The sequence below is a fragment of the Neohortaea acidophila genome, assembly GCF_010093505.1.
Source record: "Neohortaea acidophila strain CBS 113389 unplaced genomic scaffold BDY17scaffold_10, whole genome shotgun sequence".
NCBI lineage: Eukaryota > Fungi > Ascomycota > Dothideomycetes > Mycosphaerellales > Teratosphaeriaceae > Neohortaea > Neohortaea acidophila.
This window is the reverse complement of record NW_022985519.1, coordinates 569,028-596,732: the sequence shown is the minus strand read 5'-3', so window position 1 is coordinate 596,732 and position 27,705 is coordinate 569,028. Positions and strand designations below refer to the sequence as shown.

The 27,705-nt window shown below is 56.2% G+C and overlaps 15 protein-coding genes across 15 annotated transcripts; 8 read left to right on the top strand and 7 right to left on the bottom strand.

Annotated features, from left to right (window-relative positions):
• Positions 1 to 157: 157 nt before the first annotated feature.
• BDY17DRAFT_303226 (P-loop containing nucleoside triphosphate hydrolase protein) lies at positions 158 to 1,293 on the top strand. The gene is made up of 2 exons (XM_033734531.1): positions 158 to 375; positions 430 to 1,293. Exons 1-2 carry the CDS (start codon positions 270 to 272, stop codon positions 1,086 to 1,088), a joined length of 765 nt encoding a protein of 254 aa, XP_033586671.1. The 5' UTR covers positions 158 to 269; the 3' UTR covers positions 1,089 to 1,293.
• A 44-nt stretch (positions 1,294 to 1,337) lies between these two features.
• Positions 1,338 to 2,563, top strand: BDY17DRAFT_303224 (uncharacterized protein). Its single transcript, XM_033734530.1, has 3 exons — positions 1,338 to 1,478; positions 1,579 to 1,883; positions 1,932 to 2,563. The coding sequence occupies exons 1-3, from the start codon at positions 1,466 to 1,468 to the stop codon at positions 2,064 to 2,066; spliced, it is 453 nt and encodes a 150-aa protein (XP_033586670.1). The 5' UTR covers positions 1,338 to 1,465; the 3' UTR covers positions 2,067 to 2,563.
• A 137-nt stretch (positions 2,564 to 2,700) lies between these two features.
• On the top strand, positions 2,701 to 3,901 carry BDY17DRAFT_31441 (ribonuclease E inhibitor RraA/Dimethylmenaquinone methyltransferase). The gene is made up of 6 exons (XM_033735817.1): positions 2,701 to 2,855; positions 2,917 to 3,094; positions 3,147 to 3,317; positions 3,378 to 3,434; positions 3,489 to 3,636; positions 3,690 to 3,901. The coding sequence occupies exons 1-6, from the start codon at positions 2,812 to 2,814 to the stop codon at positions 3,776 to 3,778; spliced, it is 687 nt and encodes a 228-aa protein (XP_033586669.1). The 5' UTR covers positions 2,701 to 2,811; the 3' UTR covers positions 3,779 to 3,901.
• A 122-nt stretch (positions 3,902 to 4,023) lies between these two features.
• On the bottom strand, positions 4,024 to 5,253 carry BDY17DRAFT_255831 (oxalate decarboxylase; the record flags this gene model as incomplete). Its single annotated transcript, XM_033731560.1, has 1 exon — positions 4,024 to 5,253. The coding sequence occupies one exon, from the start codon at positions 5,251 to 5,253 to the stop codon at positions 4,024 to 4,026; it is 1,230 nt and encodes a 409-aa protein (XP_033586668.1).
• Positions 5,254 to 5,816: 563 nt separating this feature from the next.
• BDY17DRAFT_303218 (voltage-dependent anion channel) lies at positions 5,817 to 7,601 on the top strand. Its single transcript, XM_033734529.1, is given in 4 exon segments — positions 5,817 to 7,125; positions 7,187 to 7,293; positions 7,345 to 7,544; positions 7,556 to 7,601. 3 exon segments carry the CDS (start codon positions 6,090 to 6,092, stop codon positions 7,432 to 7,434), a joined length of 1,233 nt encoding a protein of 410 aa, XP_033586667.1. The 5' UTR covers positions 5,817 to 6,089; the 3' UTR covers positions 7,435 to 7,544; positions 7,556 to 7,601.
• Positions 7,602 to 8,125: 524 nt separating this feature from the next.
• BDY17DRAFT_327080 (uncharacterized protein) lies at positions 8,126 to 9,543 on the bottom strand (the record flags this gene model as incomplete). Its single annotated transcript, XM_033737620.1, has 2 exons — positions 8,126 to 9,450; positions 9,516 to 9,543. The coding sequence occupies 2 exons, from the start codon at positions 9,541 to 9,543 to the stop codon at positions 8,126 to 8,128; spliced, it is 1,353 nt and encodes a 450-aa protein (XP_033586666.1).
• A 612-nt stretch (positions 9,544 to 10,155) lies between these two features.
• On the top strand, positions 10,156 to 13,047 carry BDY17DRAFT_256528 (uncharacterized protein; the record flags this gene model as incomplete). The annotated part of the gene is made up of 2 exons (XM_033731610.1): positions 10,156 to 11,682; positions 11,725 to 13,047. 2 exons carry the CDS (start codon positions 10,156 to 10,158, stop codon positions 13,045 to 13,047), a joined length of 2,850 nt encoding a protein of 949 aa, XP_033586665.1.
• Positions 13,048 to 13,126: 79 nt separating this feature from the next.
• Positions 13,127 to 13,502, bottom strand: BDY17DRAFT_327078 (uncharacterized protein; the record flags this gene model as incomplete). The annotated part of the gene is made up of 2 exons (XM_033737619.1): positions 13,127 to 13,142; positions 13,219 to 13,502. The coding sequence occupies 2 exons, from the start codon at positions 13,500 to 13,502 to the stop codon at positions 13,127 to 13,129; spliced, it is 300 nt and encodes a 99-aa protein (XP_033586664.1).
• A 750-nt stretch (positions 13,503 to 14,252) lies between these two features.
• Positions 14,253 to 15,998, bottom strand: BDY17DRAFT_327076 (uncharacterized protein; the record flags this gene model as incomplete). The annotated part of the gene is made up of 5 exons (XM_033737618.1): positions 14,253 to 14,531; positions 14,582 to 15,327; positions 15,410 to 15,430; positions 15,480 to 15,869; positions 15,926 to 15,998. 5 exons carry the CDS (start codon positions 15,996 to 15,998, stop codon positions 14,253 to 14,255), a joined length of 1,509 nt encoding a protein of 502 aa, XP_033586663.1.
• Positions 15,999 to 16,503: 505 nt separating this feature from the next.
• Positions 16,504 to 17,260, bottom strand: BDY17DRAFT_318637 (SAM-dependent RNA methyltransferase; the record flags this gene model as incomplete). Its single annotated transcript, XM_033736208.1, has 3 exons — positions 16,504 to 16,655; positions 16,745 to 16,855; positions 16,906 to 17,260. The coding sequence occupies 3 exons, from the start codon at positions 17,258 to 17,260 to the stop codon at positions 16,504 to 16,506; spliced, it is 618 nt and encodes a 205-aa protein (XP_033586662.1).
• Positions 17,261 to 17,440: 180 nt separating this feature from the next.
• Positions 17,441 to 18,387, top strand: BDY17DRAFT_31808 (camp-regulated phospho protein/endosulfine conserved region-containing protein). The gene is made up of 3 exons (XM_033736159.1): positions 17,441 to 17,632; positions 17,705 to 17,880; positions 17,933 to 18,387. Exons 1-3 carry the CDS (start codon positions 17,591 to 17,593, stop codon positions 18,186 to 18,188), a joined length of 474 nt encoding a protein of 157 aa, XP_033586661.1. The 5' UTR covers positions 17,441 to 17,590; the 3' UTR covers positions 18,189 to 18,387.
• A 10-nt stretch (positions 18,388 to 18,397) lies between these two features.
• BDY17DRAFT_303206 (uncharacterized protein) lies at positions 18,398 to 20,662 on the bottom strand. Its single transcript, XM_033734528.1, has 2 exons — positions 20,486 to 20,662; positions 18,398 to 20,374 (listed from the first exon to the last, which is right to left on the bottom strand). Exons 1-2 carry the CDS (start codon positions 20,494 to 20,496, stop codon positions 18,586 to 18,588), a joined length of 1,800 nt encoding a protein of 599 aa, XP_033586660.1. The 5' UTR covers positions 20,497 to 20,662; the 3' UTR covers positions 18,398 to 18,585.
• Positions 20,663 to 20,975: 313 nt separating this feature from the next.
• BDY17DRAFT_318635 (Mur ligase) lies at positions 20,976 to 22,358 on the top strand (the record flags this gene model as incomplete). Its single annotated transcript, XM_033736207.1, has 2 exons — positions 20,976 to 21,636; positions 21,664 to 22,358. 2 exons carry the CDS (start codon positions 20,976 to 20,978, stop codon positions 22,356 to 22,358), a joined length of 1,356 nt encoding a protein of 451 aa, XP_033586659.1.
• Positions 22,359 to 22,441: 83 nt separating this feature from the next.
• Positions 22,442 to 23,691, bottom strand: BDY17DRAFT_327071 (uncharacterized protein; the record flags this gene model as incomplete). Its single annotated transcript, XM_033737617.1, has 2 exons — positions 22,442 to 22,783; positions 22,834 to 23,691. 2 exons carry the CDS (start codon positions 23,689 to 23,691, stop codon positions 22,442 to 22,444), a joined length of 1,200 nt encoding a protein of 399 aa, XP_033586658.1.
• A 696-nt stretch (positions 23,692 to 24,387) lies between these two features.
• BDY17DRAFT_327070 (uncharacterized protein) lies at positions 24,388 to 27,324 on the top strand (the record flags this gene model as incomplete). The annotated part of the gene is made up of 5 exons (XM_033737616.1): positions 24,388 to 24,632; positions 24,696 to 24,807; positions 24,860 to 25,206; positions 25,264 to 26,830; positions 26,881 to 27,324. 5 exons carry the CDS (start codon positions 24,388 to 24,390, stop codon positions 27,322 to 27,324), a joined length of 2,715 nt encoding a protein of 904 aa, XP_033586657.1.
• Between the last annotated feature and the right edge of the window lie 381 nt (positions 27,325 to 27,705).

Below are 27,705 nucleotides of genomic sequence, written 5' to 3'. Positions count from 1 at the left end.
TTCAAATGAGGGTGATGTTTCGCAGATGATAGACGTCCGCATTTGGCTTAGCTCGCCGATGCCGGACCAATCTCGTGCTTAGGTAAGGTAACCTGGCGCATGTGCCGACAAGAGAGGCTACGTCAGACGGGAGCATCTCTTGATTCAAGCTTGGTGCCCACGGCTTGCGCAGGCCCTCAGGGTGGGGCTGAGGGGAAAGGTTTCTACAGAGAGAAGCCGCCTCGTCGCCTCCAGCCATCATACCTAGCTGCCTTCCTTTCTTCATCAGAATGGAGGAGCAAGTAACACGACTGGTGGACAAGACATGGGCGAAACTCCAAGGACTGCCACGCTCCAAGCGATGGCTGATCGCCGTCAGCGGCATCCCAGGCTCTGGTAGACACAGCCTTGTGAGCATCGATACAGGTCGCGTGCTCACCTAATATTCAGGCAAGACAACGTTGGCGGCAAAGGTGGCGCTGGCGCTCAACGAACGCTACAATGAAGGACATCTTGGGCTGCACTTGGACATTGCCACTTTCCTCCCCATGGACGGGTATCATTTGACTCGGGCTCAACTGTCGGCTATGCCAGATCCCCATACCGCTCATTTCCGGCGCGGAGCTGCATTCACCTTCGACGCGCCCGCCTTCCTCGAGCTGGTGCACAAGCTGCGAGAACCCTTGTGTCCGGAAAGTGGGACCATCTTTGCCCCCAGCTTCGATCACGCGGTGAAGGATCCCGTGGCGGACGACATCCCCATTCCGGCGACTTCTCGCATCATCGTGATGGAAGGCAACTACCTCTCTCTGGGCAATGGCGCGCCAGAATGGAAGGAAGCGGCGGCACTGATGGACGAGCTTTGGTTCGTGGAGGTGGATGAGAACGTAGCGCGGGAGCGATTATGGAAGCGGCACGTCGCGGCGGGTATGGTGGCCAATGAAGAAGAAGGCAGGAGACGAGCGGATGAGAACGACTTGGTCAATGGACGTGAAATCACAGAGGGGAGGCTGAAGGTAGATGAGGTGGTATACTCTCGCGAAGATGTGGCTTGGCAGGCGGAAGAGCAAGGCATGGACAAGCCAAGAGACGAATCGAAGGGTGCGTGAATGAAGAGTTGCCGGTCCACCTTTGTTGACATGCTGCTACGTATATGTGGATATCACGACTCCTTCAATATAAGCACAGCGAAGTTGGGAGTTGTGACCCGGTTTACAGGCATCGTGTTCCAAGGTGACGCTGAGCCCAGACTTCGATTCGCGCGCGTCATGACGACGCGGAGGAGATGGGGAGCTTGGGCCACCCAAACAATCAATGACATAACTGTGGCGTTCGCCAAATGACCTCCAGCCCGTTCGCTTCTCCTCTCTCCTCTGCAGCTGCTCCACACGTCACACCATTAACTCACCCTCATCAATCCTCACTCTTCCCTTACAACACCTTCATCAAACCTCAACCAAACTCATCCAACATCGCCGCCGTCAACATGGTTCTCGACTGTAAGCCCGCCCGTCCTATCGTCACCGCGCCAGCTTGCACGATGCATGACGTCGCAGCTCGCAGCGGCCTCGCCCATCAACTCGCTAAGCATTCCATCAGACCTCCCACCCGTCAAGCCTTCGGCCATCGCCCTCGGCACCGTCTTCAATCATGCCGCCAGCTTGGCTATAATGGGTCCATTGTTTGGCGACACCTACCGTCGCGCCCAAGAGGCCAACTCCAAGGAAGAGTTCTTCAAGTCCAAGGAAGCCGCCTCGGCCGGCGTCGCCTGGGGATCCTCTCTCGTCGGGTCTGCCGTTCAGTCCTACGGTGTTGGTGCTCTGATCAACTCCACCGGCACTCTCAGCTACAAGGGCGCCGCCTACCTCGGCAGCTTGATCTTCATGGCCAGCTCTGCCCCCTCCGTAAGCCACGCGCCTTGTCCGCTTCATTCTGCGTACTGACTGGTATAGTTCATTGCCCAAGTCTCGACTGAGAAGAGACCCTTGGATACAGTTGCCGTCGGTGCTTTGGCCCGTGTCTTCGAAACTGTCGGGCTGAGCTTGTTCTTGGTCTGGTGGGGCACTCGCACGAACCCCTTCGAGTAGAAGCCGAGTAGGGTCAGGTAGATTGCCTGGAGGAGAGGGGATGCAATGAGAAATAAGGGGCGTGGTGGAGCTGAGGAGCAAGGATGGAAGTATCTCCTATATTGATTCACTCCCCTTCTACACCGGTGAAATTGTTCCAATCTGGCCACGTCGGCGTTGAGAAAACTCTCCATATCTCTACTGAGGTTCGTCATGACGTGCGCAGTCCTGTTCGTCAATGGCCACGCACCCGTGCTTCATCCCTTTGCTCGCGGTCAGCAAACGCTCTACATGTATCGACGCACGGCAGCGGTTGGCAGGCGGATGTCCTAGTTGCCCTTCCGTCATCTCTCTGCTTTCATCGAACCTGTGGCTGTCCCTCATACGCTCAGTAGCTCTGCGGCTGCGAGAAACCTGAGGGAGAGGTGTAGACTGGCCAGGAACGACGAAATCTCCAAGAGCCCCGCGGTTTCCCAACAGCAGTCTCGTTAATTCACATCTCAGTGCTTTCAAGGAAAATGCAACCACCCCACATGTCCTCATCGACAGCTATAAACCTTTATCGAACTGCAGGAGAGCCGTCCACACAGGCAGGCAATGCCGGATCGTCTACCTCACTTGGTCGACATACGCAGGCACTGGCTGTACAGTAGTTCTGATCACGGCTTCAACTCCTCCACACCAGACACCAACGCATCCAATCGTTCTGAACTACATGTACATAAGTGATTGACAAACTCCTTGTCGGGAAAGACACGACGACCCAATGAACACGAAGGCGATTGTAAAGCGCTTGGAGGCATTCACGAGGTATGCATCACTCGAGCAGAGGCCAAGGTTGGAGTGTCTAACTCAACGGGGCACGAGATAGCTGTGATGTCGCCGACGCCCTCCTCAAGCTCAAAGTGCCTCACGGCGGCTTTCTGGCGGGCTTAACAATGTGGTCACCTCAACGACAAGAAGGGCCAACGAGGATCGTCGGGCCGGCATACACCGTGAAATATGTGCGCAAGAATTACGAGAACGAGCCGAAACCGGCTGGGCACTACGTACAAGCTCTCCGCAAGTTCATGAAGGTTGGCTCACTGACCTGGCCTCCAGATCGACAGCGTGCCCAGCGGCTCCGTGGTCTTCATTTCGGCTCCGCCTCGAATGATCAACGCGTGCTATGGCGGTCTGATGAGCAATCGGGCCAAGTATCTCGGGGCTGTGGGGACGGTAATTGACGGACGGCTGAGAGACTTGCAAGAACACCGCGATCTTCACTATCCGGTTCGACTTGAGTGAAATACGCCGACTCATGCTGCTACTGGCGATGCTGATGGTTGAAAGGTCTTTGCGCGCGATGTCGGAACTACAGCTCCTCAAGAAGTTGCGCGTGTGAGCGAGGTAAGGCTCGCATCGATGACAGTGGTCTGCAGCGCTTGTGCTTAACGAACATAGGTCAACGCCCCGGTGCGGCTCAACAGCGAGGAGCAGGATGCCGTGATCAACCCTGGTGATATATTGATTGGCGACATCAACGGCGTCGTTTGCTTACCCCAAGGCTTGGCCGAAAAGGCACTGGATCTGATGCAGTCGCAAGTGGATGGTAGGTACTCGTTACCTCCTGACGGTGGATGCAAACGCTGACTCCAACACAAGCCGATGTGAAAGTGGCCGCAGATATCAACAAGGGAAGGACGGCCGCTGAAGCAATGAAGGAGCATAGAGCGAATGTCAAACAGCCATAATGCACATCCACCGCGTAGTAACAGTCAGCGTCGGAGCGAGCTACTGATGGTCGAAGTTGATGCAGATGAAGTCTAGAAGCAGTGTCATTGATCATATCTCACTACTCTAGACTGAAATGCGGCCGCTCCACATACGCTCCTCGGAAGCTAAACACCGTCGAAACGCAAGAGAGCCGGCGGACAGGCGGGATCCTTGATGATCAACGCCCCATACTTCGAACAGACAGGTTATTAAGTCTACGACTCTACAACTTCGACGCGGATTTGACAGGCGTATGTTGCGAGCTCAACTGCTCCACAAACTTCTGGCCGGCCCGCGGATTGCTTTGAAACAGATGCTCCGCCACGTTTCTCTTGGGCGTTGCAGCAAGCCATTGTTCGAGACTGAAGTCCTCAAACTTGGGCGCCTTGAAGATCTCCAGCATCTCAACTTCGTCGTTTCCGATATTCTCCACGTAATGGCCCATGCTCTTCGGCACGATGCCGACATCTCCGGGCGAGTAGTTGAATGTGCGCGCTATGCCGGAGGAGGCGAAGATGGTGACTCGTGCGCGGCCACGGATGAAGAAACTCCATTCGTCTGCGTTCGGATGCCAGTGAAGCTCACGGATGGCTCCGGGCTTGATCGTCACATGGGCTGCAGACACCGTCTGACTGATTGGAAAGTTACGTGTATCCGTGATTCGCACTTCCCCTGCCTCCGTTTTGATCGGGTCTTGCGCAAGCATCTTATGCGTGAAACGAAGTTTGGACATCTTCACGCCAGGCGGATTCTCTCTCTCAATCTTGTCTGGAATGGAGCCCTGGAAGATATAACGCTCGCTTGGTGGGCAGTGCTCGAACAATTGGGGATGCAGCCGAAAGTTCTTCGACAGAACTGCCTTCGGGGTGTGCGCGATGAAGTCGGCGAGTAGGAACGTGCTGTCCTCACTGAAGTTGCCATCGTCGAAGATGAGCAGGAACTCGCACCCATTCTCGCCTGTGCCCTGCAAGCTATGCGGATGTCCAGCAGGAAAGTACCATAGATCGCCCTTCTCGACGTCGCCTAGATAGTTGCCACCTTCAGTATCGAGTGCCGTTACGCGCGCGGATCCCTCGAGCATGTATGCCCACTCGGCCTCTTTATGCCAGTGCAGTTCCCGGATCGCACCCGCCTCCAGCCTCATATTGACCCCGGCAAGCTCGATGCTAGTGGGCAACTCACGGACGGTGGTCTGGCGCGCCCAGCCCCCCTCTTCGATTTTCATATGCGAATCGGCGAAGCTCCACTTCATGTTTGCGAGCGTGCCCGAGTCGGTGGATGGGGGTCGCAGCATATCCGGATCCTGCATTTCGCGCTCCCAGTTACGAGGCCCCAAGATCGACGCGCCCTCTCCATTACGCCAGGGCTCGGGCTGAAGCTTTCGTCCCAGAGAGTCGACCGCATGGTCGTGGGGGTCGCGATGTTCTTTGACAAAGGGCTTCTGATCAGGCATGATTTCGTTGTTGCGTCCGCTCTTCAAGGCGTCGTGTTAAGGAAGAGATCAGACCCGTGCTGCCAAGCACGAGGTTCATGGGGGTCCGGATTCTGGCCACAGCCACCTCTTGTGGGAAGCCATTATTTCAAATCAACCATGTTGCCACTGCCGTCCTCGCATGCCATCCTCAATAGAGGAAGTGAGTCGTCATCAACCCACCCAACATCTCGCCATTGCCGGTTGTATTCGCCGTGGCCATGGTGAGAGGTGATGGAGACATGATGTCAAATGATTTACATGATGTCAAATTGATTGAAATGATCTGCATTGGCGGACCGGGGAGGCGGGCATTGAGAGGCGAAGCCTTGTCCAATGACAATTCGCTGACCTCGCCTCACGTCGTCTTTCTCCGGAGCCCCATGCCCGAGCCTCCTGTATTGCGTCTGAAGGGCCTGTCGCTGTCGTTATGGGGGATAATGAGAACTGCATTACGACCGGAAATGTTCATTAGGGTACCGATGACATGCCTTGGTTGTGGGTCTGGTTGAACTCACTCTCTAACGTTTATCGGCAGATGGTGCGATCTTCAGTGATCTAAGCTTTCTTTCCTTCCTTCTACATGTAGCCGTCATGACGATGCAAAGACGTCTGCCGCACCGCCCTTGCTTTGCGTGATCCAACGTTTTCGAGCGCCACAGCAAGATGAGTAAGTCGTGACCATTCTCATGTTCTTTCCTTGATTGTCTGCTTCATCGGTGAATTTAACGATTTGCCACTCCTATTCCCCATCTTTGCGGATAACGACTCGTGGGGGTACATCTGAACGAAAGAAGCTGGCAACAGTCACACAAACCATGGCAAGCCACGACGACGACAACAACAACAACATCAACGGCACCGGCCAGCCAAATGGCATCTCTCCGACTCGACGAAAACCGGTGTGGCGCAACGTGGTCGAGAACTTCAGTCCACTTTGGTTCACGCTGGCGATGAACACTGGCATCTTAGGCGTGCTGTTTCACCAGCAACCTTGGCAATTCGACGGCCTATACATCATCTCCACGATCATGTATGTCTTCACAATCATCTTGTTTGCCATATTCAGCATCATCACCGTCTTTCGCTGGACGGTCTTCCACCGAACCACAGTATCGAAGACACACGGAGACATCAATGAGATTTCCTTGCTCGGCACCGCCCCGATCGCCTGGTTTACAATTACTGCCCTGACTGCGCTGATTCCCAGCAATGCTTACTGGGGCCACCACGCCTTCACCATCCTTGCCGTGGTCATGTGGTGGTTCGGTAGTCTTTGGATGGTGGTCACATGCATTGGAGTGTGCATCGCCATCGCGCAACACGACGTGGTATACGACCGGACCATGTCGACGGCTTTGTTTCTGCCCGCCGTCGGCGTCGCGACCGATGCCGTGGTTGGTGGTCTGATCTGCAATTACGCATACGGTATGACCGCTCGCCTTGCGGTTCCCATCCTCATCACAAGCTACTTCTTGGATGGACTGGCCGTCTTCGTCTCTCTCGAGATCTACACCCTCTTCTTCCACCGACTCATGACGAGCGGGTGGCCCGAGCCTGCCAAACTACCAGGCCTGATCCTTCTGGTCGGCCCCTTTGGCCAGACAGCCGCTGCACTTCTGCTCGCGGGTTCTGCGGCCAGCACTGCCATGGATTTTCCCCATTACGATAAGGGGACATTCCTCACTATGATGGGCGCGGAGGGTGTTACTTCCGCAGGCACATTGATTGCGCTTCTCCTGCTCGGCCATGACTTCTTCTGGATCGTCGTCGCGTGTGGTGGTATTGGTGTGGGTGTCATGAATCGCACGTTGACTTATAGCCTCCTGTGGTGGGCAACGATCTTCCCCCTCGGTACGTGTGGCACTGAAGAGATGCAGGTCTGAATGGAAAGTGAGCTGACGTGTCTTAACAGCCACCGTTGCTACAGCCTTCATCTCGTTGTCAGTCAGTATGAACTCGCCTACATTCCGTGCGCTGGCTGCGATTATTACCGTCTTCTTGACCATTGACTACCTTATAGTAAGTGTGACGAGGCTTCGTGCAGCCACTCTGTGCTGACAACTCTCCTAGAACTGGGGTTTCACCATATGGTACACGATCAATGGTGACTTGCTCATCAAAAATGAAACCAAGGACGTGGAAGAGCAAAAGGTCGATTAAAGCTGTGATCCAAAGTATGCTCTTGCTAGTATATTCACTTCATGTTCATGATGAACACGTGAATCACTTCTACCTCACTTCTGCCTCACTTCTGCCTCACTTCTGCCTCACTTCTGCTTCACTTTAACTTCACCCTATTGTTCACGTGTCAGGCACATGCGGTGCAGCGCAGGCAGTCAGCAGCTATTGTGCGTTCCTCGTCACTACCAGGTACCTGAAAGAGTGGACGGCTCTCGAGTAGGTTTGCAGCAACTTCAAAACATCACGAACCCTCCTTCTTCACTAGCAGCTCTCCTTGTGGGCCGGTGTAGCAACTATCTCGCTCAATCTGCGAGCCTATCAAATCCCCGCCGTCAACTTCACGACCAGCATTACCACCGTCTGACACGTTGAGAACGCGCCAGGCCGCCTCGCCCATTGCTTACAGCTCCGTGACCGAGGTCGCTAACGAACGCTGCCCACCAGTCAGATCCCTGGCGAAGGCGCCAGCGAGGAGCAGTGGCGAGCGACCCCCCATTCCTCGCCAGCGGCGACGCGCTGTCGAGATGGCCACCAAACATCGAGTTCAAAGCGTTCGTCAATTTCATCTCGCAGCCCTAGTCCTCTTAAATGCAGCCAAAGGGGTATCTTTCCCGTTATGCACCTACGCCTAGCCTGACATTTCGTTATTTGTATCCGCCGTCACCTGAAATTACTTCACCCCGTTCCTTCTCTCGCTCTCGATCTGGTTTCCAAGATCCTGCTGCGCAAGTTGCCCGGGTTCATCAAAGTTCCCCTCATCCTCTTCATGGTCTGCGCGTGGCCAGTCGCTAGAGCGCCGACTCAACGTTCCACTGCCGCGCTTGACGCTTGCAGCCGACACGACACCTGGAATACTATCGTTTCGGCCGTGTCCAAGCGCGCCCGAACGTACACTGGCAACATCGGCAATGCTTTGATCGGCGTGCACCGAACGGGCGTCGGCATTGGCAAGGCTACGAAGGCTCTTGCCGTCGGCGACATCTTTGCCTGGTTTGTAGGAGTAGTAGCTGTTCCTCTCACTCGCCGGCCCGCCGCCCTGTGCACTGTAGATGCTGGCTCTCTCCGCCGATGCCAAGCCTCCGATGGACGGGCGAGACTGAGAGTGGAAGCCAGCAGGGGCAATGCCGGCGTCCACATTCCCCGACAGCACACTCAGTGGCAGTGATTCACGACTGCCTCCAAACATCGAGCCCGGGGGCAGGGCGCGGACGGAAGCGTCAGTGTCCATGCTACGCCTACGCCGTTTCGACGAGGATGCCAGGGTGAGGATGCTCGCGTTGTCGCTCAAGAGGCCGTTGGCAGTTGCGGACGAGTAGGTATTGGGGGTGTTGGGCATGGCGTCTGCCATGTGTCGCGGAATGGCGGAAACGGCGGTGCCAGTGACGGGATATTGGTGGGAGAACATGACGGGATTGGGGTTGTTCAGGCTGCCGTGGTGATGGACATGCACATTTCCAGTGCCGGCATGCGAGGAGTTGGGCGCACCTGTCGATTGGATGGTAGTCAGAGTGGTGGCCAAGGAGTGCTGGCTTTGCTGGGGGGAGCTGAAGGTGCTGTCCGCGCGGGCTCCGTCGATGCTGCTCAGTGCGCCACCACGAGTGGTAGAGGTGGCGGCCTTGCTATGGCCGGCATCGCTGTGTATGGTCTCGGGGTTGGTTGCTACCGTTGGTGCGCCACTTCGGTGGCTTGTACCCCTGCCCTCGCGCTCTTGTGTGGTATAGGCATTGCTGGTGGGTAAGGAGCCATAGCTGCTGACAGGGCCGAGAGAAGAGGGCCCGTTGGCACTGCTGGTCTGGGAGTGGCGACGCTCTTGTCGGTGTAGATGTCCTGACTCGGGATAGGGGTGATTGTTCTTGCGAAAGGTGTCGTTGAATGTCTGACTGCGCTTGGAGATGAAGTTGCCGTTCTTTCTGTTGCCGCTGGATTGCTCGCTACTTCGGCCCTTGAGGCTGGCGAGATTTCTCATCCATTGTGTGAACTTGCGGCTGGAGCGCTCTGGAGAGGGGAGGTGAGCAGGGAGTTCCCTAGGATGGCACTCAAATGAGCTCTGTTTGGCTTACCTTGTGGACGGGATGCGACTTCCGCCATTGCCAGACTGCCGTTCGTATCTCGGTAGCAAGTACGGGTAGTAAACGAGTGTGGTGAGGTCGAACGGTGCCGCCGAGCGCGTAACGAACGACGAACGTGAGATGACCTCAGAGGTTGGAAGTAGGAGGCTGGCGATGCTCTCGGCGTGGGTAGTGGAGGGGCGAGGGTGAAGGTTGAAAGGAGCGAGGCGTAGCGAACTCAAAGACCCTGAGCAAGGTAGTAGCTGGTATGATGAGCGAACGTCGGCGTGAGGGAAAGGTGGTGTCGTGGTGTACAAAGAAGAGGAGGGGAGGGGACGGTTTGGAAGGTGAAGGGGTCGAGCGGGATGCGCCACGTGCACCCGCCCGCCTGCACCAACCAGACCCTGCTCCAGGTCCAGCACCTCACCTACACGCACCGCAATACAATGTGAACCCAAGCGGCCGATGGTGCTCTCCCGAAAGAACATTTGGACTCGCTGGCCTCTCCGGGTCGATCGGCTAGCTGCCTTGCCCTGTGCCAGAGTGGCAGAGAGGTGCCTTACGGCCACGGACGTTTGCACATGGCTTCAGCCTTGACTTCAACCCGTGACTTCAACCCGCCTCATCCTCCTGCCTCACGCTCTCAACGACCATGCCACGCATCCTCCCGTTGGCCCACGACACCATCTCTCAAATCCAATCTTCAAGACAAATCACCAGTCTAGAGGGCGTGGTATTGGCGCTGGTGGAAAATAGCCTCGATGCTGGCTCCACCAAGCTTACCATCACCGTCGATTTCCGCCGTGGTGCCTGTATCGTCGATGACAATGGATCTGGCATCCGTTCCGATGAATTTGCGGAGGATGGCGGTCTGGGACGAATGCATCACACCTCCAAACACAGCTCCGAATCTGATGGTCGACTACACGGAAGCAGCGGTACCTATCTCGCCTCGCTCGCCGCGCTCTCTTTCCTGAGCATCTCCTCCCGACATCTCGACACCCAGCAGCATGCGAACATCACGTTTCACCAAGGCCGAGTGATCAAACGGCAAGCTTCCGTCACCAGTGATGCCGACATTCCCTCATCAGGGCGTCATGGAACTCGGGTAGAGGTCCGCAATCTTTTTGGAAACATGCCGGTGCGTGTCAAGCAGCGTACTCTCGCTGCACAAGATGGCAAAGAAGACGACAAAGCCTGGGCTGTGCTCAAGCACGGCATCGTTGCTCTCTTACTTGCGTGGAAGGAACCATGCTCCGTTACCATCTCTCCCGAGTCCAGCCCAGCCAGGACTCTCCGTCTTTCTGCTTTACACCCCGCCGTGACCGCCGCCCTAACGGAGAAGAGCCTTCATACGCTCCGTGGAGCGACGGTTAAATACGAACTCAAAGACGCCTTACCCCTGCTGTTCCAAGCTGGACTCGCACCGCACGATACGAGAGATCGATGGGTTCCTGTATCCGCCTCCACCCGCCAGGTCTCCATACGTGGACTCATTTGTCTTGATGCTGCTCCCACGAGGCACTGTCAGTTCATCAGTCTTGGGGTGCGTCCGTGCTCTGAACTCTTTAGCAACAGCGACGTTAGCCGAACGGTCAACACAATCTTCGAGCATAGCAACTTTGGCGCCATGGAGGATGACCTGGACGTCGAACAGCTGGAAAAGCATCGCCGCAAGGGCAAAGAACTTCAAAAGGGGAATGGTCTTACTCAAAGGCATTTGCGCGGACGTAAACCCATAGATCGCTGGCCGATGTTCGTGTTGAAGATCGAGGTTGCCAGCGGGACCCATCAGCATCTTGAATCGCAAAAACTCGTCGACTCACGTGCCAAAGCGATCGACGAGGTCATGGAGACCATGATTACTCAGTGGCTTGTAGCCCATCATTTTCGCCCTCGGAAACAGAGGCAGTCCGGTCACAAGCGGAAATATGTCGATGCTTTGGGGAACGCTCACGATGTAGGGCAGCACGATCTGCTCCGACCTGCAACTTCCAGCGACCATTTCAGTTCGTGGAGTCGCATCAAGTCCGGAAGGCCGGCTTTTTATGACGAAATGTGGCTGTCCCGAAAGCCAGCGACGGCTCCTGCGGAACAAATGGGGACGAGAGGCGACGAGATCGAGACGCCCAACAAGAGCGCCTTCGAGCTCCCGGTGTTAGAAGCGGGTTCGCTCAATGTAAAGAGCGGCGAACTATTGGCTGCCGTCGAAACGACGGAGCACAGTGGCCAACCCCCTGAAACTGGGGCAGGTCACTCACCCGCAGACAATCCCGAAGGTGGCGACGTCCTGGTGGACTGGCAGGATCCCATATCCAAGCAAACATTCAAAGTCAACAGTAGGACTGGGGTCGCTCTCCTCCCTGCCAACCCTATTCGAGCAGCAGCTGGAGTCAGACAGCCTGCTGCCGTTCAGAGGGCCGCCTCGCTGAGAGGGTTACCATTGCTTCCGGCTCGGCGATCGGAAGGCGCGTCTCTGCCCGGTTGGCTTCCCACATTCTTGGAAGAATGGAGGAATCCGGTTTTTGCGCCTCAGCAGGAGGAGAAGATACCTACTGCGTCTCTGACTCCGCTTGGAGAGGACTCTGTGGATGTGGCAGTTGGGCAACGCACGCACGCCTCGACGCCCGCAGCACTCACGAAGATCAGTGCTACAATTCTCAGCAAGCTGTCCAAAGGCGCGTTGAAGCAAGCTACGGTGATCCAGCAAGTAGACCGAAAGTACATCTTGTGCAAGATGAGGTCAAACGACATTGCGGACCATGTGGAGGCTCTCGTGCTGGTTGATCAGCACGCCGCGTCCGAGCGAGCCACTCTGGAGGGGCTGCTCGCTGAGTTGTGCGAGCCGGGAGACATACGGGAGAACTCTCGCAAGGTGAAGACTATGTCCCTCGAGAAGACTCTTCGATTCGAAGTGTCCGAGGTGGAATGGCACCATTTTCGGGCGCACAAGCAACGTTTCGTGGACTGGGGTATCGTTTATGAGTTGACTGCGAAAGCTGAAGACCTCTCGGCATCTCAAGTTGGAGCGCCTAGACGGTGCTACATGATCAGAGTCCAAAGCCTCCCTCCAGGCATCGCAGAACGGTGCATCTCCCTCCCCAAGCTACTGATTGACCTGCTGCGCTCCGAGATCTGGAGCATTGTCGATTCTGGCAGCAGCCCGGAGACGTCCCTCGATGTTGCGGCGGACGCGCACGCGGATGGTACGCACGGATGGTTGAGTCGCATCGGCTCCTGCCCGAAGGGCATTATCGAACTATTGAACTCGCGAGCCTGCCGGTCCGCCATCATGTTCAATGACGAACTGTCTCTCGACCAGTGCAAAGCGTTGATGATGGAGTTGGGCGATTGCGCATTCCCGTTCATGTGTGCGCACGGCAGAGTGAGCATGGTGCCCGTCGCCGAGATCCGATGCGACTTCGAGGATAGCGAAGGTGACGTTCCAAGCTGGGAGAAGCCAGATGTGACTGGTAGTTTTGTCGAGGCCTTCCGGAACTGGTCGAATAGCAGTAGTGATCTCCGTACGGCATCAACCGATTAAAGGCGCTGCTTCCAAGCTGTTCATCCTGTTGGTACCGAGCGCGTTGCCCTCCGCTTCTGACACCTCTCCATCCACCGCGTCAGACTTGCCGTAGTCTTGTCATCCGTTTCGCATAGGTGTTCCACGCGCTCGCAGAGACTGATGACCTTGGCGTATTGATTGTCATAGTACAGCTGCGCCACCGCATAGCCCAGGAGTTGGACATCTTTCTTCGTCAGCTTGGATTTGGCATGGCCATTCGTGCGGATGCAGTCATGTGCAGGGTCAAGAACAGGCACAGCGACCATGAGATCTTTGTAGGCCTTGCCGCCATCGACCTTTGCAGCGTAGGCCGCTTTTTGGCGCTCGAAATCTGTCTCGCTTTGGAACGTGCGGGATTCCACGGGAGCATCTCCAGATTCCGCATCATCTGTATCAACCTCAATGGCCAGCAGTCCGTCCTCGATCTCGCTCATCGTGATTCTCTCCCTCCTTCTTGCCCGAACGAACCGCGACGAGAGAAGGCGAGAAGCACTGGTTGAAGCGGAGTAATAAAACGTCTTACTCCACATTTTCATGCAGGTACAGAACGGGCCGCCCGCAAGATCTCCACCAGGGTTCATCCGCGTGGAAGAGAGCAGACGTCATGACTTTAAGATTGATGAAGTTGGCCCGACTTTCAAGTTGTTAACGTAAACCCATCTCTCTTCAAAACAACCAAATCAAGTCCATCACAATGTCTCGCGTTTCCTTGTCACGACGCCTGCTGCTCAACAACACGGTCTTTCGATCGCAACGCCGGTCTTTCGCAGAGAAGAGTGCCCAGGAAAGTAGCAATCCCGACCACAACGACCCGACCAACGGCCCGGCCTACAAGGCGGAAGGAAGAAGGCACCGAACGGACAATGAGACGCAGCGGGAACAGGCAGTACGCGGTACTCCCGAGGAGGTGTGCTCGTGGTTTTGAACAACAATACTTGTGACGGCTAACGTTTGAGTGCTCCAGCAGAATGTTACCCCCGCCGCCCAACATGCCAAAGTGTCGAAAGCAACGGAGAACAAGGATATGAACAAGATCCAGACTGGCCCCACAGCGGCCAAGGACAAATGAGAGCCGGGACTTCCTGATTGAGCGTGGAGTTTGGTTGACAGCGTTGGAGGAAAACGGGATGTGGGAAACGTGCAGTCTTGGGGTATGTCGTTGCGAGTATCAAGTATCGATCATATCAGGACGCCATACCGATTGCCTCAAAATGAGCCTCGGGTTCATCTGTTTGTGCTCCATCGTTATTGCCGTCGACAGCATTCATCTCTTCATCTCGTGCAACTTCATCGTCTTCTTTTCCTTCCCCGGCGTCACCAGCATCTCTTTGGCCTGCTCCAAAAGAGTTGTCGCTCGCAGTGCTCGACTTTCGCATGAATCGCTGCGGATTGCGCAAAATCTCCCACCACCCGCGGAAGATGGAGCCACGGATTAGGAGGAGGAACACAATGATTCCAACGCACTGTCAACGCATTAGCAATGTCACACCGCGTCCCATTTTCAAGTACTAACTGGAGCCATGACCAGCGTCGCAATTGCATATGGTTCCGTCAACCCGTTGTAGAAATGCAAACATGGCTCTTTGATCCCTCTGTTTGCGATGAGACATTTGACGAATTCAAGGTCGTTTGGCGGCAAGCCTCGAGGACCCGACATGGCCAGCGCGGCGAAGGTCTGTGCCATGAACGCCTGACCAAAGAAGACGCACAAGTTGACGATGATGAATGATAAGATGATTGTGCGCCATTGGAGGAGAACGATGTTCCGAATCTTCCGCCACGCGACCCGCCTCTTCCGTTTGGGGGTCAGACTGGATCTGGACAGTCGTTTCTTCGCCGTACTCGTCCCTGGATCTGCTTCCGTCGGTGACGTCGGCTGTACTTGGGTGGCCGTTGGCGCTGCGTCTCCTTCGTGTGCTTTCTCCGTCATGTCTTCGCTCCTGATTGTGCTGCTCTGTGACGTGTTCGATGTGTGCCCGGATGCCCCAGCAATGGAGCTGGCGGCAAACTTCCACAGACAGTACAGAATAGTGGCGACTTGGACGATCCAGCTGATGCCGGCAAAGAACAAAACCCACGCAAACCAGGTGATGAGCGCGGTGGGACCATTCGGAACGCAAACGCCGCCCAGCCGATATGACACGCCCGTGATGGGGAGGGAGATGGCCAGGAAGACTAGTGGGAGGCCGACACCCAACGTCGTGGCAATGATGGCGAACAGTCTTGTACGCTTGAAGTTGGCCATGATTCGGAGCGCCACTGTTTGGAGGTTAGTCGTGAGTATAACGCGGTAACGCGAACGGCAAAGAGCTGATAACACCCAAAGATACAGAAGACTTACTCCAGATCGAGCGTAAGAGGACTGCAATATGTTAGCAAAGTGTCGACAGCAATTTGGCCAATGCACCTACTCCATACGACCACACCCATAGCACCAATCTCCACCAAGCTTCCAGTGAATCCACAAGCAACACTGGACTGTAGATCATTGGGCGTGATTCGATCGTAGCACTGATCCGAATCCGATCCCAGTGGAATGATGAAGGCTATCGCGATGACGACCAACGATACCACGAGACCAGTGCTCAAGTAGTGCCGATGGCTCTGTGCCTTTGGGAGTACAGCGAACGACAGTAGCAGGAAGAGATTGAGGATCAGCATCACAATGGCGACATAGTTCGAATCACGAGCGCGCGTCGGGAAGTTGTCGGAATAGACCCAGTCGGCAAGAGGACATGGCAGACAGCAGCTGACGTTCGAACCCCCTTGAGGGAGAGTTGCGCAGAAGCGACCAAAGACGTCTGTTTCCCGGGTTAGCTGCCCACAGTGATGCACCCGGGGCGTCAGTAAGACTAACCTCCACCATGGAAGGGAAAAGCGGCCTCGGGAAGGAATGGCGCATCACATATCGGGAGAGCGTGCGTTGTCATGATTTGCAAGGGTTTTACCGGTGTGAATGATGTATGTATTCGTTTTGCAGAGGCTTGATAAAGCAGCGGAAGAGTACATGTAGAGTTGACCGTTGTTGTTGATTCATTGATGTTCTGCGACAACAATGAATCGCAGCCTAGTCGACGCAAACGGAAGCGGTGTCCGGGCAAAGCCACTGGAATGCACTCGGCCGCACGGCTTGGACCTCGCGGCCGGAATGTCGATGCCGCGCTCCCGGCCGTGACGGCTTGGTGAATGTTGCTAAAGAATATCGCGAGATCCAGCATAGCTTTCGTCCCAATGGGCATATCTCGCGTTGACTCTATTGCTGCGCGCGTGGATGCTGGTCATGGATTTCCCAATGTCACACGATCGACCCCTTGGCGTTTCACAGCAAGTCTAGAATCCCTTTGTCGGCATCCCTCGCCAATAACGCTAGCATGCCCTGGAGTCCCGCAACAAGTCAGTGACGATGCGAGGATGCAGTGCTGTGTAATGTGCTTTTCATACCTCAGGCATGACTGGTGCACCGTCTTGACCCTTCACATATTTGAATGGCATGCTCACGCTCTCGGAGGCGTTTGTCGCGTCCTCTCCTTTCGTTGCGGAGAGGTTGAGTTCTGGTCTGTTGACATACTGGATGTCCTGCAAACGCACTGCGTGAAGACGGACAGTTTTAGCACACATGATTGAGGTGACGGCAAAGGTTGCTGATAGCATCAGGCAAGACAGAAAAGCTCCTTACCTTTATCCTGGATGACCATCCTTGTGACTCTCGCGGCGGTATCTGTAGTCATTTGCTCGGGGCCGAGTTTCCGGCCTGGAAAGCCGATTCGTCGAAGCTCGCCTGTCCTATCTTGCCGGGTGTGAGTTGGAGGAGTACACTTTGCAAGAACACGGACGTACCTCGTGGAGGGTCGTCGCCAAGGATTCCGCCGAACAAGAACACTTTGAACTTCTCGCCATCCTCCGGAGCCAAGTCCTGCGATCCTCGGGGATCCAAAAGGCAGACTTGCTGTCGTTCTTCGGCCGTTGAGAACAGAGACTCGACTCCTTGTTGGGTTAGAGAGGTCGCAGGGAGTCCAAGTTGCTGCTTCGTCTCCGCCGGGGAAGACAGTCCGGACAGCACAAACGACCAACCATTAGCAGAACACTCTCGGGCGATGCATTTGTATTCGAGTGCCTGCCAGTCCTCGAGCTCGGAGTCTAGGTGTTCCACAATGATGCGATACCGCTGGTCTACCCCGTTGACCGAGCCCATATTCTCGAGTTGGATGGTTTAGTACAGAGGATGTCCAGCGTGTGATTGGGCAAGATACACATATCTCGAGGTTTCTTCGACAGCTCAAAGACCAGCAATTCTGACACCTCCATGTCACGACTTTTGCCGCGCTTGCGAGGGGCAAGCGAGCTCTTGAAACCCTGCTTTGCCTGCCCGCAAAGGGTGTTTGGGTGGAGGCGTTCACGTGAGACAATGAAAGTCGGATGCATGTTGACTTCACCCACACACACACTCTCCCTTTCTCTCTCCATCTTCTGCCGCAGACTTCCCTTCCTTTGACATCGGCACCACCAACAAACAACCGCCGCCATGGCCCTTAATCCCCACCAACGAAACAAAGTTGACATCACCGTGAGTCGCTCTCCTGCCCATTGAACCGCCCACCCAAACTCCGCTAACCCCTCCCGTCGCTTGGTTCAGAAGCTGTCTGAAGAGGAGCAGAAGCTCTTTCGACTCTACGGCAAGCTGCCCAACAAGAAGGACCTGCTGCAGAACAAGCTCAAGGAACGCAAGTACTTCGACAGCGGCGACTATGCCATGTCCAAGGCCGGCAAATCCGACGCCGGTCTGGTAGGCGGGCTGGGTCGAGAGCATCCCTCGTACGTCTCGTCAACATCCCCTTCTCAACACCCGACTGACCGAATGCGCAAGACCAGAAACCATCCCGCACCTCGCACAACAGCAGAACAGCTCACAAAACCCCGCCTCTGGCTCCCTCGGCCCCGGCACCCCGGGCCTCTACCCCACCGCCAGCCAAGGGCAGTCCGGCTCGCCTGTCAAAGAACCGAGCATATTGCAGCGCGGCATGAGCATGGATGATCAGGGCAATGTGGAAGACATTGGGGCCAAGGCTTCCGAGAAGGCGACACCCACGGAAGAGGTGGGCATTCCTATCCGGAAGTCATAGGGGCGGCGAGTCGGGCCACCGGGAGGGCTGTGCCCATTGGGGGGCAATTGTAACGATAACGACCAAGGCTTACTTGCGGCCTGCTTGTGATGATACCGCATCAGTTACTGGAGACAAGGGCGTTTATTGAGCTGCCACTGACGCTTTTCGAATCGCAATGATCTCGACTAGCCATACGGCCCCAACAACATTTCAAGCCACACTGTCCACTGCCCTATCACTTTCCAATCGCCTTTCCTTTCCCACGTTCCCTTTGGACTGTTTCACCGCACAAAAAAGTCAAGAAAGGTAATGTAGTTGCCTAATACATACATCGACATCGAAGCTCACGATTGATGCTGACGGCCGGGCCACGAAATGACTTTTTTGAGAAAACACAGCTGGTAGGGAGGCCCTCCTAGAGACGAGACGTCTGGTTGCCGCGTTCAACTCTTCCGCTTCTCACTCGCCCGGGCTCGGTCGAGAGCAAACGGGGACGCGTGCGCCGGAGGTGGCGCGCGAGTCCGACACTCGTCCACCAATCGTCCGGTATGTCCTCCCTCTGCGCCAGCCTTTCCACAATGCGACGCACTCCGTCCAAATCTTGCAGTTCATCGTCGAAGAGCATGGCTCCAATGCCACGCTGCCCCCGCGAGCTTGGTCGGGATACCGGATGCGGCTCAGGTTCGTCGAGAGAGGTGAATGCCTCGCCATCTGGGAGGGAAGCAGGTGCCTCATAGCGTGGAGGAGGCGATCTCCAGCGCCTCGCAGAAAGACTCGACGGCTCTCCAGCGACCGATCGGGCAAGGTAGTGTTCCAAGATCTCCGTTCCTTCCCGTAAGCTATTGAGATCAGCCCGCGTCGTGCTGCGAGCGCCGTCTCTTCTGTCCGCAGATATCCACGCCTCCAGACCGGCCTCGTCCGGTACCGATCTCCGTCGGCTTTCGCTCAATTGCAATAGACGCCGATGGCCCTCGGGAGAGTCTAGGGCTTCGTTGATCAGGCGAAACCCAATCTCGATCTGCTCACCTTCGCCAGAGAGCACAAAGCGGTCGCCCTCGAGGCTATGCGCCGCTCGGTGCTCAGCAATGCGCCGCGTACCTTGTTCGGTGAGAGATGCACCCGTGTAGAAATCCAAGGCAAAGGCCGCCGTAGCCTCGCGTTCTTCCTCGCTGCATACGAGGTCATCCGCATCCACGGAAGATACAGAGTCTCCTGCGTTCGCTTCTTCTTCGGAACTTCGACGACTCGTCTCTGAAGTCGAAGAGCGCTCGTGCTCCCCAGCATTGGTGGTGCCCGCACTGAAGACGCCGCTGGCAACAGCACTTGCAAAACTGCTCTCCGCACTTGGTAGGTTTGTGTCTGGGGTGATGGTTGAGCGCATAACCTCCCAGCCACCAGCAGAGAGTGGGCTGCGATCACGATCTCCAAGTCCTCCTATCGGAGACTCAGCTCGCCGAGAGCGGGCCATGGGGTGTACACGGCGGACATGCTGCTCGGCTAGACCGTCCAGGTCATTCGAAGCCGCGTGAGCGCGCGGGCCCTCCGACGTGTTCCGAATGAATGCTGCAATGGCATCGTTTCGCCCACGGCGTTCCGCATGCGAATCTAGTCGAGTGGAACGTGGCGCCGACGGTGATTCTCTCCCAGACGGGCGTGGAGCGATGGGCGATGGAGACCGCGTCAAGCGTCCAAATGCGCGATGAATAGTGGCATCTCTTTCCTCGCCGTCCTGCTCCGCTAAATGAGAGCTCGCCGCGTAGGTGCGGTTGGCAGCAGGTCTTGCCGAAGCACCATGCAGCAAGCCTCCGTCGTACACGTTATAGAAATGCGTGATCTCGCGGCTGAGATCCCGACGCTGTGCTCGTAGCTCTTCCAATTCTGTCAGGTGTGCATCCAGACCAGGCGAGGAAAGCGGACGCGGTGTAGACGCGATGTCCGCGGACTCCAGCAGCGTTGAGATTGGGGGCACACCACGGCGATCTAGGCGGCGCAACTCGGTGGTCCCAGTGCGAGAGGAGGGCAGGCGTGGAGAGCGATCGGGGGTATGCGAAGAGCGCCGGGAGGGTTCAAGAGGGAGTCGAGGCCTTGTGGCCCTCCGACCATGAACTGACGCTCGCCTGCGTATGGATGAGCGACCTGCAGCAGTCGGATCGTTCCTGATCGCGTCTTTGTACGGCACATCCTCTTCCGGGTCGCGCCAAATGCTTTTGAAATAGGTATATCAGCATGAGCCGACCACCTGCCCGGGCGGCGCAAAGACAGTGTCTCCGCGCCAGTACGCGCCCAGGAATGCCTGTCTTTGGGGTGAGACTTACGGGAGACCCATGACGTCTGTCGAGGTGCTGAGTCAATTGGGTGAATCGCTCTGGCTATGCGAGCAAGGAAAGTGTGAATTGGGGATGGACGGCCATTCGAAGCCTCCCTTCGTTCTCGATTGTCTTTGACAATTCCCTCCACAGTCTCTCCAGGTGGAGCGAAGACAGATGCGCCGGCGAACGGCCCGTCCCGACAACGGCCCGCCGCTAATGCACCGCACGCCACAAGGGCCACAAGGTAATGCACAGTCGGGGCAACATTGAACCTTATGCGCCTTTTTGACACCGCACTTCTCCCAATCGCAAACCGCACGACGATGATGTGGTGAGAGGGTTGATTCCTTTCAGCATTCCGACCAGCTAGGACTGTCTCATCTGCGTCACGGCATGGTAATGGAGAGTGTCGCGTGAAATGGCGATGCTCAGGCGCCACGACAGTGCATCACACAGCCTTCAACCTCAACGAATCACGAGTTTCGTCTGATCCGGCATGATCGAACTTGGCCTGCAACGCATCTCTCGCTTACTGGCAGCGACACCGCTCCCATGGCGAGCTGTTCATGTGGCTGGGACGAACGGCAAAGGCTCCATCTGCGCATATGTCTCCGCCATGCTTGACGTGTACAACAAGTCGACTTGGAGGAGCCGTCGCGGCGACCCTCCCATCAACTTTGGCATGTTCAACAGTCCACATCTCGTCGATCGGTGGGATTGCATCTCCATCAACCAGAAGACCATCCCAGCTTCGGCCTTCCATGACATCGAGGCCAACGTGCTGCGGCGGAACGCGGAGGAATCGGTCGGAGCTTCGGAATTCGAGTTGCTGACAGCCACTGCCTTCGAGGCTTTCACGACGAAATGTGTCGACGTTGCCGTCGTTGAGGTTGGCTTGGGTGGGCGCTTGGATGCAACAAACGTCATCGGCCAAACCGAGCAACGACCCCCAGAGGCGCAACGCTTCAGACCTCCGCCGCTCGTCACCGCGTTCGCGAGCATAGGGCTTGACCATCAGGAATTTCTTGGTCATACTTTGGAGGCGATTGCGGCTGAGAAAGCAGGCATCCTGAAACCGGGCGTTCCTGTCGTCTACGATTGGTCGAATCCAGCGAATGTAAATGAAGTGATTCATGCCATGGCAGAAAGATTGCGCTGTCCCACGATGCTCTGGATGTCGGAAGGCGCTGCCGATGGCCAGCGCTACGATGTTGGCCAGCGAGCTAAGCATCTGGGCCTAACCTCTCTCCTCGACGCGCCTTCGCATGTACGCCACAACTCCGCCGTAGCACTTCAAGCGACTTGGTGTGCTCTCGAAAGACTAGGACGCATGCCCACCTCAGATACAAAGAAGGCATCAGCGTTAGACGACCTCGAGCGCGACATGCTGAAAGTGGTTGAAACTGTCCGCTTCCCCGGACGCCAACAGACAATCAGTATACGACAGCTCACCGGACGTCAACATCACGTCCTACTCGATGGCGCCCACAACCATCAATCAGCCCTCGCACTCGCTCAAGCCGTCGGTAAACTACGTGGCGGTGCCGGCGGTCGAGCTTCCGTGACATGGGTCTTGGCTGCTTCGGGTTCGAAAGATGTAAAAGAAATCTTGTCGCCTTTGATCAAAAATGGCGACTCTGTCTTTGCCGTTGAATTTGGACCCGTTGATGGGATGCCTTGGGTGAAGCCTCTACCGACTGCTAAGCTATTGGATATGTCAAAGGCTCTGGCACCAGAATCGCTGTGTCTCCACGATCATGGGAACGATTTGCGATCCGCCATCCAAGCAGCAAGCGATCGAGCTGGCGAAGGTCCGCTGGTCATCGCTGGAAGCCTGTATCTCGTTGGAGATGTATTGCGGCTGCTTCGAGGTGATTGAGTCCGCGGCCTGACACTCCCGTACGATGGGGAGACCCGAGGAGTACTTGATGGGCCATCCCACATCTGATTAAGGCGTTTCTGTCATGCTTGCCAGCCTTGACGAACAGTCCGACGTAGCCAGCTTACAAGCTTTTCGGACTCTGCAGAAGCCAAGCCTTGCCACAAAGGCATCAATGCATCTTCCCAGGACTCACTGCCCTCGTCGGCACTGGGGTCTAACAGTTCCATCTCGTGTAGCTTTGGGCCGTGCGAGTTCGGGAAGTCCACCTCCATAATCTGCTTGGGCTCTGATCCACGTCGGTACACGGAGGCATGTGCAAATCTGCCCTCTCGTATGGTGAAATCGACGACGGTGGTCGCTAGCTCATCGGACTCATTTGATAGCACGAATCGGGGTGTCTGCTCGTACGTGTGCTTCAGTGACTATGCGGGCGTTAGAGCTTGCACCAATTGACATGGGAACATGTTGTTACCCTGAGTTCGTCGTAACCTGCAGCCACCGTGCCAAACTTCAACAAGTCCTCACCAATTGCCCTTAGCGGAGTCTTCTCGCCCGGAGAGTACATGCGGGCAAACTCGTTGCGCACCGCAGTGCAAAACTCGTCAGAGTCGAGTAGGATGTTGCCGACTGGGGAGCTAACGCTTTCCACGCCGCGGGCTTCCTTGATGAAAGGTCTGAGGGGGGAGTGCAGGTAGTCGGGGATGATGCGCAAGTTTGGACTGGAGAGCAAACAAGTGCCGTGATGCAGCGCCCGACGTGTACCGGTAATCTTGTAGGCGGAGCCAGAGACTTTGAGCGGCGTAGGCCCATCTCCCCCGGGCATCGTATACGGGGTGGAGTGGGTGTCTTCTGGATCGGGATGGCCGGCTACCTGGCCTTGGTCGAGCACGACATCGTGTCGCTCATTGACCCGCGCTCTATCAATGCCACAGCTTCGCAACGCGCGTACAACCATTTCCGCGTGCTTGTCGCGGGTGAATTGATCTCGTGGACAAATGACGGTCCAGTTGACATTGCCCTCATCGTGGAAGACAGTGCCACCTCCACTGCGACGACGGACAAGATCTACGGCTCCAAGGCCAGCCGGATCGATCTCTGCCTGCTCTCGCTTTGGATTGAGCAGAGGGAGATTGACCTCCAACCATGGATTTTGATTCCGGCCGATGATGACGCTGGGCCGGTTGACGTAGAGGAACAAGACCAGCGAGTCACTAGCGGAACGGGTGAGGATGTCGTGTTCGATGGACAGGTTGAGATAGGGGTCACGCGATGTTGATGTATAGGCCTGCACCGGCTTGGCCAATTCTTCTGTCCACTGAGCGCTTGACATCCATCTTCGCGTGAATGACGGAGTAAACGCCCTTCGCAAGCCGACCCCAGACCGACACCAGCAGAAATTCATCGAGCCATTGGGCGGAGAGGGTGATGGGTTTCAAGAGGAGCGCAAAGTTTAAGGGTGACGGAGGAACGCCACACGCTCCAGCGCGCAGAGGAACTTCCCCGACTGGCAGACAAGCGCATCGAATGGATTTAATTACTTATCTAGCTAATGAACCACGCTGGGCTCAGAACAACCTGGCAGCACTGATTGCCAGTGGAGGGCGTCATAAGGGATAAGGAAAATGGTCAAAAACATTCACGAGCTTCTGATTCGCTATTGTACACTTGACAGGGTGTGTGGCGGTGAACCTGTCCCTCAAGGCTGCCCGACCAACCACAACGGATTGTGTAGACACACGACGCCGTCATGCCTCACCTTTCGCCCGGACATCAACAGGCGGTCGTAAACTCCAGCAGCAGACACGCAGAAGTTGCAATAATAGTTCACTCGAGAGTGGACGCGCGAAGGGTTCCGTGCATGGTAGTTTGTGCCTGGGCTAACCGCATGCGGCAACGGCCTGTGTTTCATCACTCGTCCCTTCCCTTCTGCGACTTCTGGGGTCCACGCTCGGCCGGCTACTTCTACCCACTCACACTGCCTTCAATACACCCTTCGCCTCCTCACCCTCCCAAGCACCATGTCGACATGGCTACCGCCCTCGTCAGCCAACTCGACAAGCAATCAAAGAACATTGCAGATCTGCTAGCCTTCATCAAGCAAGAGTTGGACGCGGATGCAGAACGCCATGCCTCGCTGCAAGCCTCCGCCGCCGTGGCGGGAGACGTGCTACAGCAAGACTCGCAGACTGGGGCAACGCTCGATCTCAGCAAGAAGAAATTGAGCGCTTTGCCGGTGGAGGCCATTGGATTGATGAAGCACAAGGTGGAACGGTGGGTGCACGACAATGCCAATGGCGCGCCGCGACGCCATTGCACTCGCTGATCGACCGACAGACTCGCCGTTTCTCACAACCCACAAATCTCCCTTCCCCCCCAGATTATACAATGCGAGCGCCTACGCTACCTCAACATTCGGTGGAACCAGCTCACGCACTTCCCCGACGTGGTGTGTCGTCTCTGCCCTCCCCCGTACAACCCCCCGATCTGACTTGCCATAGGTGCTGCAACTGTCCAAACTCGAGATCCTCGACCTCAGCGGAAACAAAATCACCGCTCTCCCGGAAGACATCAAGAAACTGTCCTCGCTCAAGTTTTTGGCCGTCGCGAAGAATCGCATTACGAGACTACCCCTCGCGCTGGGCGAAATGAGCAGCCTGGGCAAGCTCAAGTTCGAGGAGAATCCTCTTGTCTTCCCCCCTCCCGATGCAATCAAACTCTCGCCAGACCGCCTGGCAGCGGCACACGACGTGGAGCGAGAAAAAGAGATGTGCCAAAAGGTAAAGCGTTTCTTGAGAGCCGCAGCGGTGAAGGAGAAGTTAAGAATCGTGACCGAGGATGACCAAAGGTAGCGTCTATGGCACTCCGAATCTACAGCCGGGTTTTCTCTGACCTTTCCATTCAGCGAGGACCACGTCGAAACGCCGCGACCGCCGAAAAGGACCGCAATTGCCGGCCGCTTCCCCATTCGACCAAGCATCAGCGGCCTTGACAGCATGATCGAGTCCAAGCCTGACTCCTCTCTTGGCGAGCCTGGAATCGTCCCGCCAATCCCACACAAGTCCCATGCACGCGTGGAGTCGTCAAATGCTTCGGGCATGAAGCGGCCAGGAGCTGCTCCCCTTCTCAACAGCGGGAACGATGGCAATCGCAGTCGGAGCGAAACAGTGTCGTCTTGGAGCAATCTCCGCCAACGACGCCAAGGCTACGTCCCTACACGGAGGCCCACCGGAGATCTTGAGGCACTGAATGAGGATATGGACCGACTTACTCAGACTTCAATGGCCAGGCCAACACACGTGCGAGCTTCGAGCTCTATCTCCACTACGCAGAGCACCACTGGCCCCAGTAGTGGTGACACATCTGGTGCCGTCAGCCCCGTGGAAGCACAGTCGAAAGCCTATCATATCGGTCCTGCCTACAAAGCACGCAAGAGGCTCAACACACCCAATGCCGTCATTGGGATTTGCCGGCGGCTGAACTTCATCTTGCCCCAACTTAACACCTCGATATCCAGCGTGGCTATGTCAATGAGGATGGGTCCGCCCCATGCATCCCCCCTGGGACGTCAGCTTGTCGCCGCAAGTGCAGAAGTGAAAGATCTGAATCGTCGTTTGGAGGAACTGGAGAGCGGCCCACATCCTCGATCAAAGACTCCACAGCAGATCTCAGCGCTGGGTGCCCACGCTGCCATCCACGCAATAAAGTGTTACGAAGTGTTGCTCGTCGAGCTCAAACGCAGATCGCGAGCGAGTCCGCGAGATGTCGGCGGACCCCAAGCGCGTGCTGCACTGTTTCAAAGCCATTTCTGCATGTTGGAGCTACAGAACATGTGCACCACCCTCGGTCTGAAGATTAAGCATCGGCCAGATCCGTCTTCCCACGACCAATCGCGCGTATCGCAAGCATGGAGCAGCAAATCCGTGACACCGACCCAGCCCAAAGCACCCAGCAATCGCAGAATGGCTCGCCCAGCCATGTTGCAGGGCCTCAGTAGCCAGCCGGCGCAATCGGGACTGCCGCCGCCACCGATGCGCCTACAGCCGGATTGGGGCACTATGCAGCCTATGGGATCGCCAATCTCCATGGGTACACTACGGCCTGCTGAACCCTACTCACGACCATCTACCAGCCAGTCGAGCTTCTCTCGCACGAACCCGACCCGCAGCCCCTTAGATGGCAACGAAGGCGACGAATCTTTCGAAGGGGTCTTCATGAAATTGGAGGCGGTGTGCAATCTGGCCGGGCAAATATTGCCGCAGTGCCGTAAAGAGTTTCAGATGCGCAAAGAAACGGCGAGAAAGGCAGAACAGCTTGGTCTGTCCGCACAGTGGACGGCCATGGTCAACAAGTGCGACGAAGTCCTCGCACACAATTGGTCAATGAAGAAACGTTTAGAGGCGGTAAAGGTCGGCGACCATGGCTTACGCTATCAGCGAGATTTCTGGGTTCTGTGCGACACCTTTGTCCATGTAAGTGTCCTCCGCTTCTACCACGCGACCTCGCTGACCCTGGAGTGAAGTCTTGGACAGCGTTTGCAACCGATGTCAAAGATCTCAGCCACAGACGTATCGACATTACCGCCATCAAGCCGCTGATGCGCACTCTGCAGAGACAGGTGACTGATGTATACAAGGCGATCAATCGGTCGCCCATGTATAGTCACGCGCGCTCCGGCAGCAAAGGTCCGGACAATGTCATTCCCACAAGCCTCGCATCGCCATTGCCCTTGGGATGGAAGCCGGTATATGCATCGCAGGACGTCAATCCCCGGCTCACCTCTCCACTCACCGCGAGCCCTCTCTCTGCCGCACTTGGGCCGGCCGTCCTTGCCACCGTTGCCACGACGCCCACCCCTCCCGCAAGTGCACCGCGGGAGAATTTGAACGAGTTATTGACCGCAAAGCTCACGCGTGATCGAAATGATACGCCAATGCAGCAGCCTCACTATCCCAGGAGGATTTAGGCTGTTGCTTCAGGTAGCACCGGCACGTCCCCAGATTTTCATTGGGAACGAGCGAGCTTGGAGAGGATGCGGCATCGTGGGAAGGGCGAAATTACGAAAGGGACACGCCGATCTGGCGGGCACAGGCTTGACACGCCCCAGAGCACTGCAACTCGCTTGTACTTCACTGGTAACAGCCGTGTTACGTTGGACGCAACAGCTATGACGGAGAGCTGCTCGCAGAACGCTATGTACTCCGCAAAATATCATGGCGACTTCGTAAACGTTGCGTTTTCAGATCATCTTCACAGAATATTAACAGGCGTAAGGACGATGCGTAGGGAGAAGCGACGGAAGACAGGTGTATGAGAGGATGACTGTGTGATTGAGAATGACATGAGG

Coding starts and splice junctions, on each gene's coding strand:
- BDY17DRAFT_303226 (XM_033734531.1), top strand. CDS start 270: ATGGAGGAGCAAGTAACACGACTGGTGGACAAGACATGGGCGAAACTC. Junction 376..429: donor CAGCGGCATCCCAGGCTCTG/GTAGACACAGCC, acceptor CCTAATATTCAG/GCAAGACAACGTTGGCGGCA.
- BDY17DRAFT_31808 (XM_033736159.1), top strand. CDS start 17,591: ATGGCCCTTAATCCCCACCAACGAAACAAAGTTGACATCACC. Junction 17,633..17,704: donor GAAACAAAGTTGACATCACC/GTGAGTCGCTCT, acceptor TTGGTTCAGAAG/CTGTCTGAAGAGGAGCAGAA. Junction 17,881..17,932: donor CTGGGTCGAGAGCATCCCTC/GTACGTCTCGTC, acceptor CGAATGCGCAAG/ACCAGAAACCATCCCGCACC.
- BDY17DRAFT_303224 (XM_033734530.1), top strand. Junction 1,884..1,931: donor TGGCCAGCTCTGCCCCCTCC/GTAAGCCACGCG, acceptor TGACTGGTATAG/TTCATTGCCCAAGTCTCGAC.
- BDY17DRAFT_31441 (XM_033735817.1), top strand. CDS start 2,812: ATGAACACGAAGGCGATTGTAAAGCGCTTGGAGGCATTCACGAG. Junction 3,318..3,377: donor ACCGCGATCTTCACTATCCG/GTTCGACTTGAG, acceptor GATGGTTGAAAG/GTCTTTGCGCGCGATGTCGG. Junction 3,435..3,488: donor AAGTTGCGCGTGTGAGCGAG/GTAAGGCTCGCA, acceptor TAACGAACATAG/GTCAACGCCCCGGTGCGGCT.
- BDY17DRAFT_303218 (XM_033734529.1), top strand. CDS start 6,090: ATGGCAAGCCACGACGACGACAACAACAACAACATCAACGGCACCGGC. Junction 7,126..7,186: donor GGCAACGATCTTCCCCCTCG/GTACGTGTGGCA, acceptor GTGTCTTAACAG/CCACCGTTGCTACAGCCTTC. Junction 7,294..7,344: donor TGACCATTGACTACCTTATA/GTAAGTGTGACG, acceptor CAACTCTCCTAG/AACTGGGGTTTCACCATATG.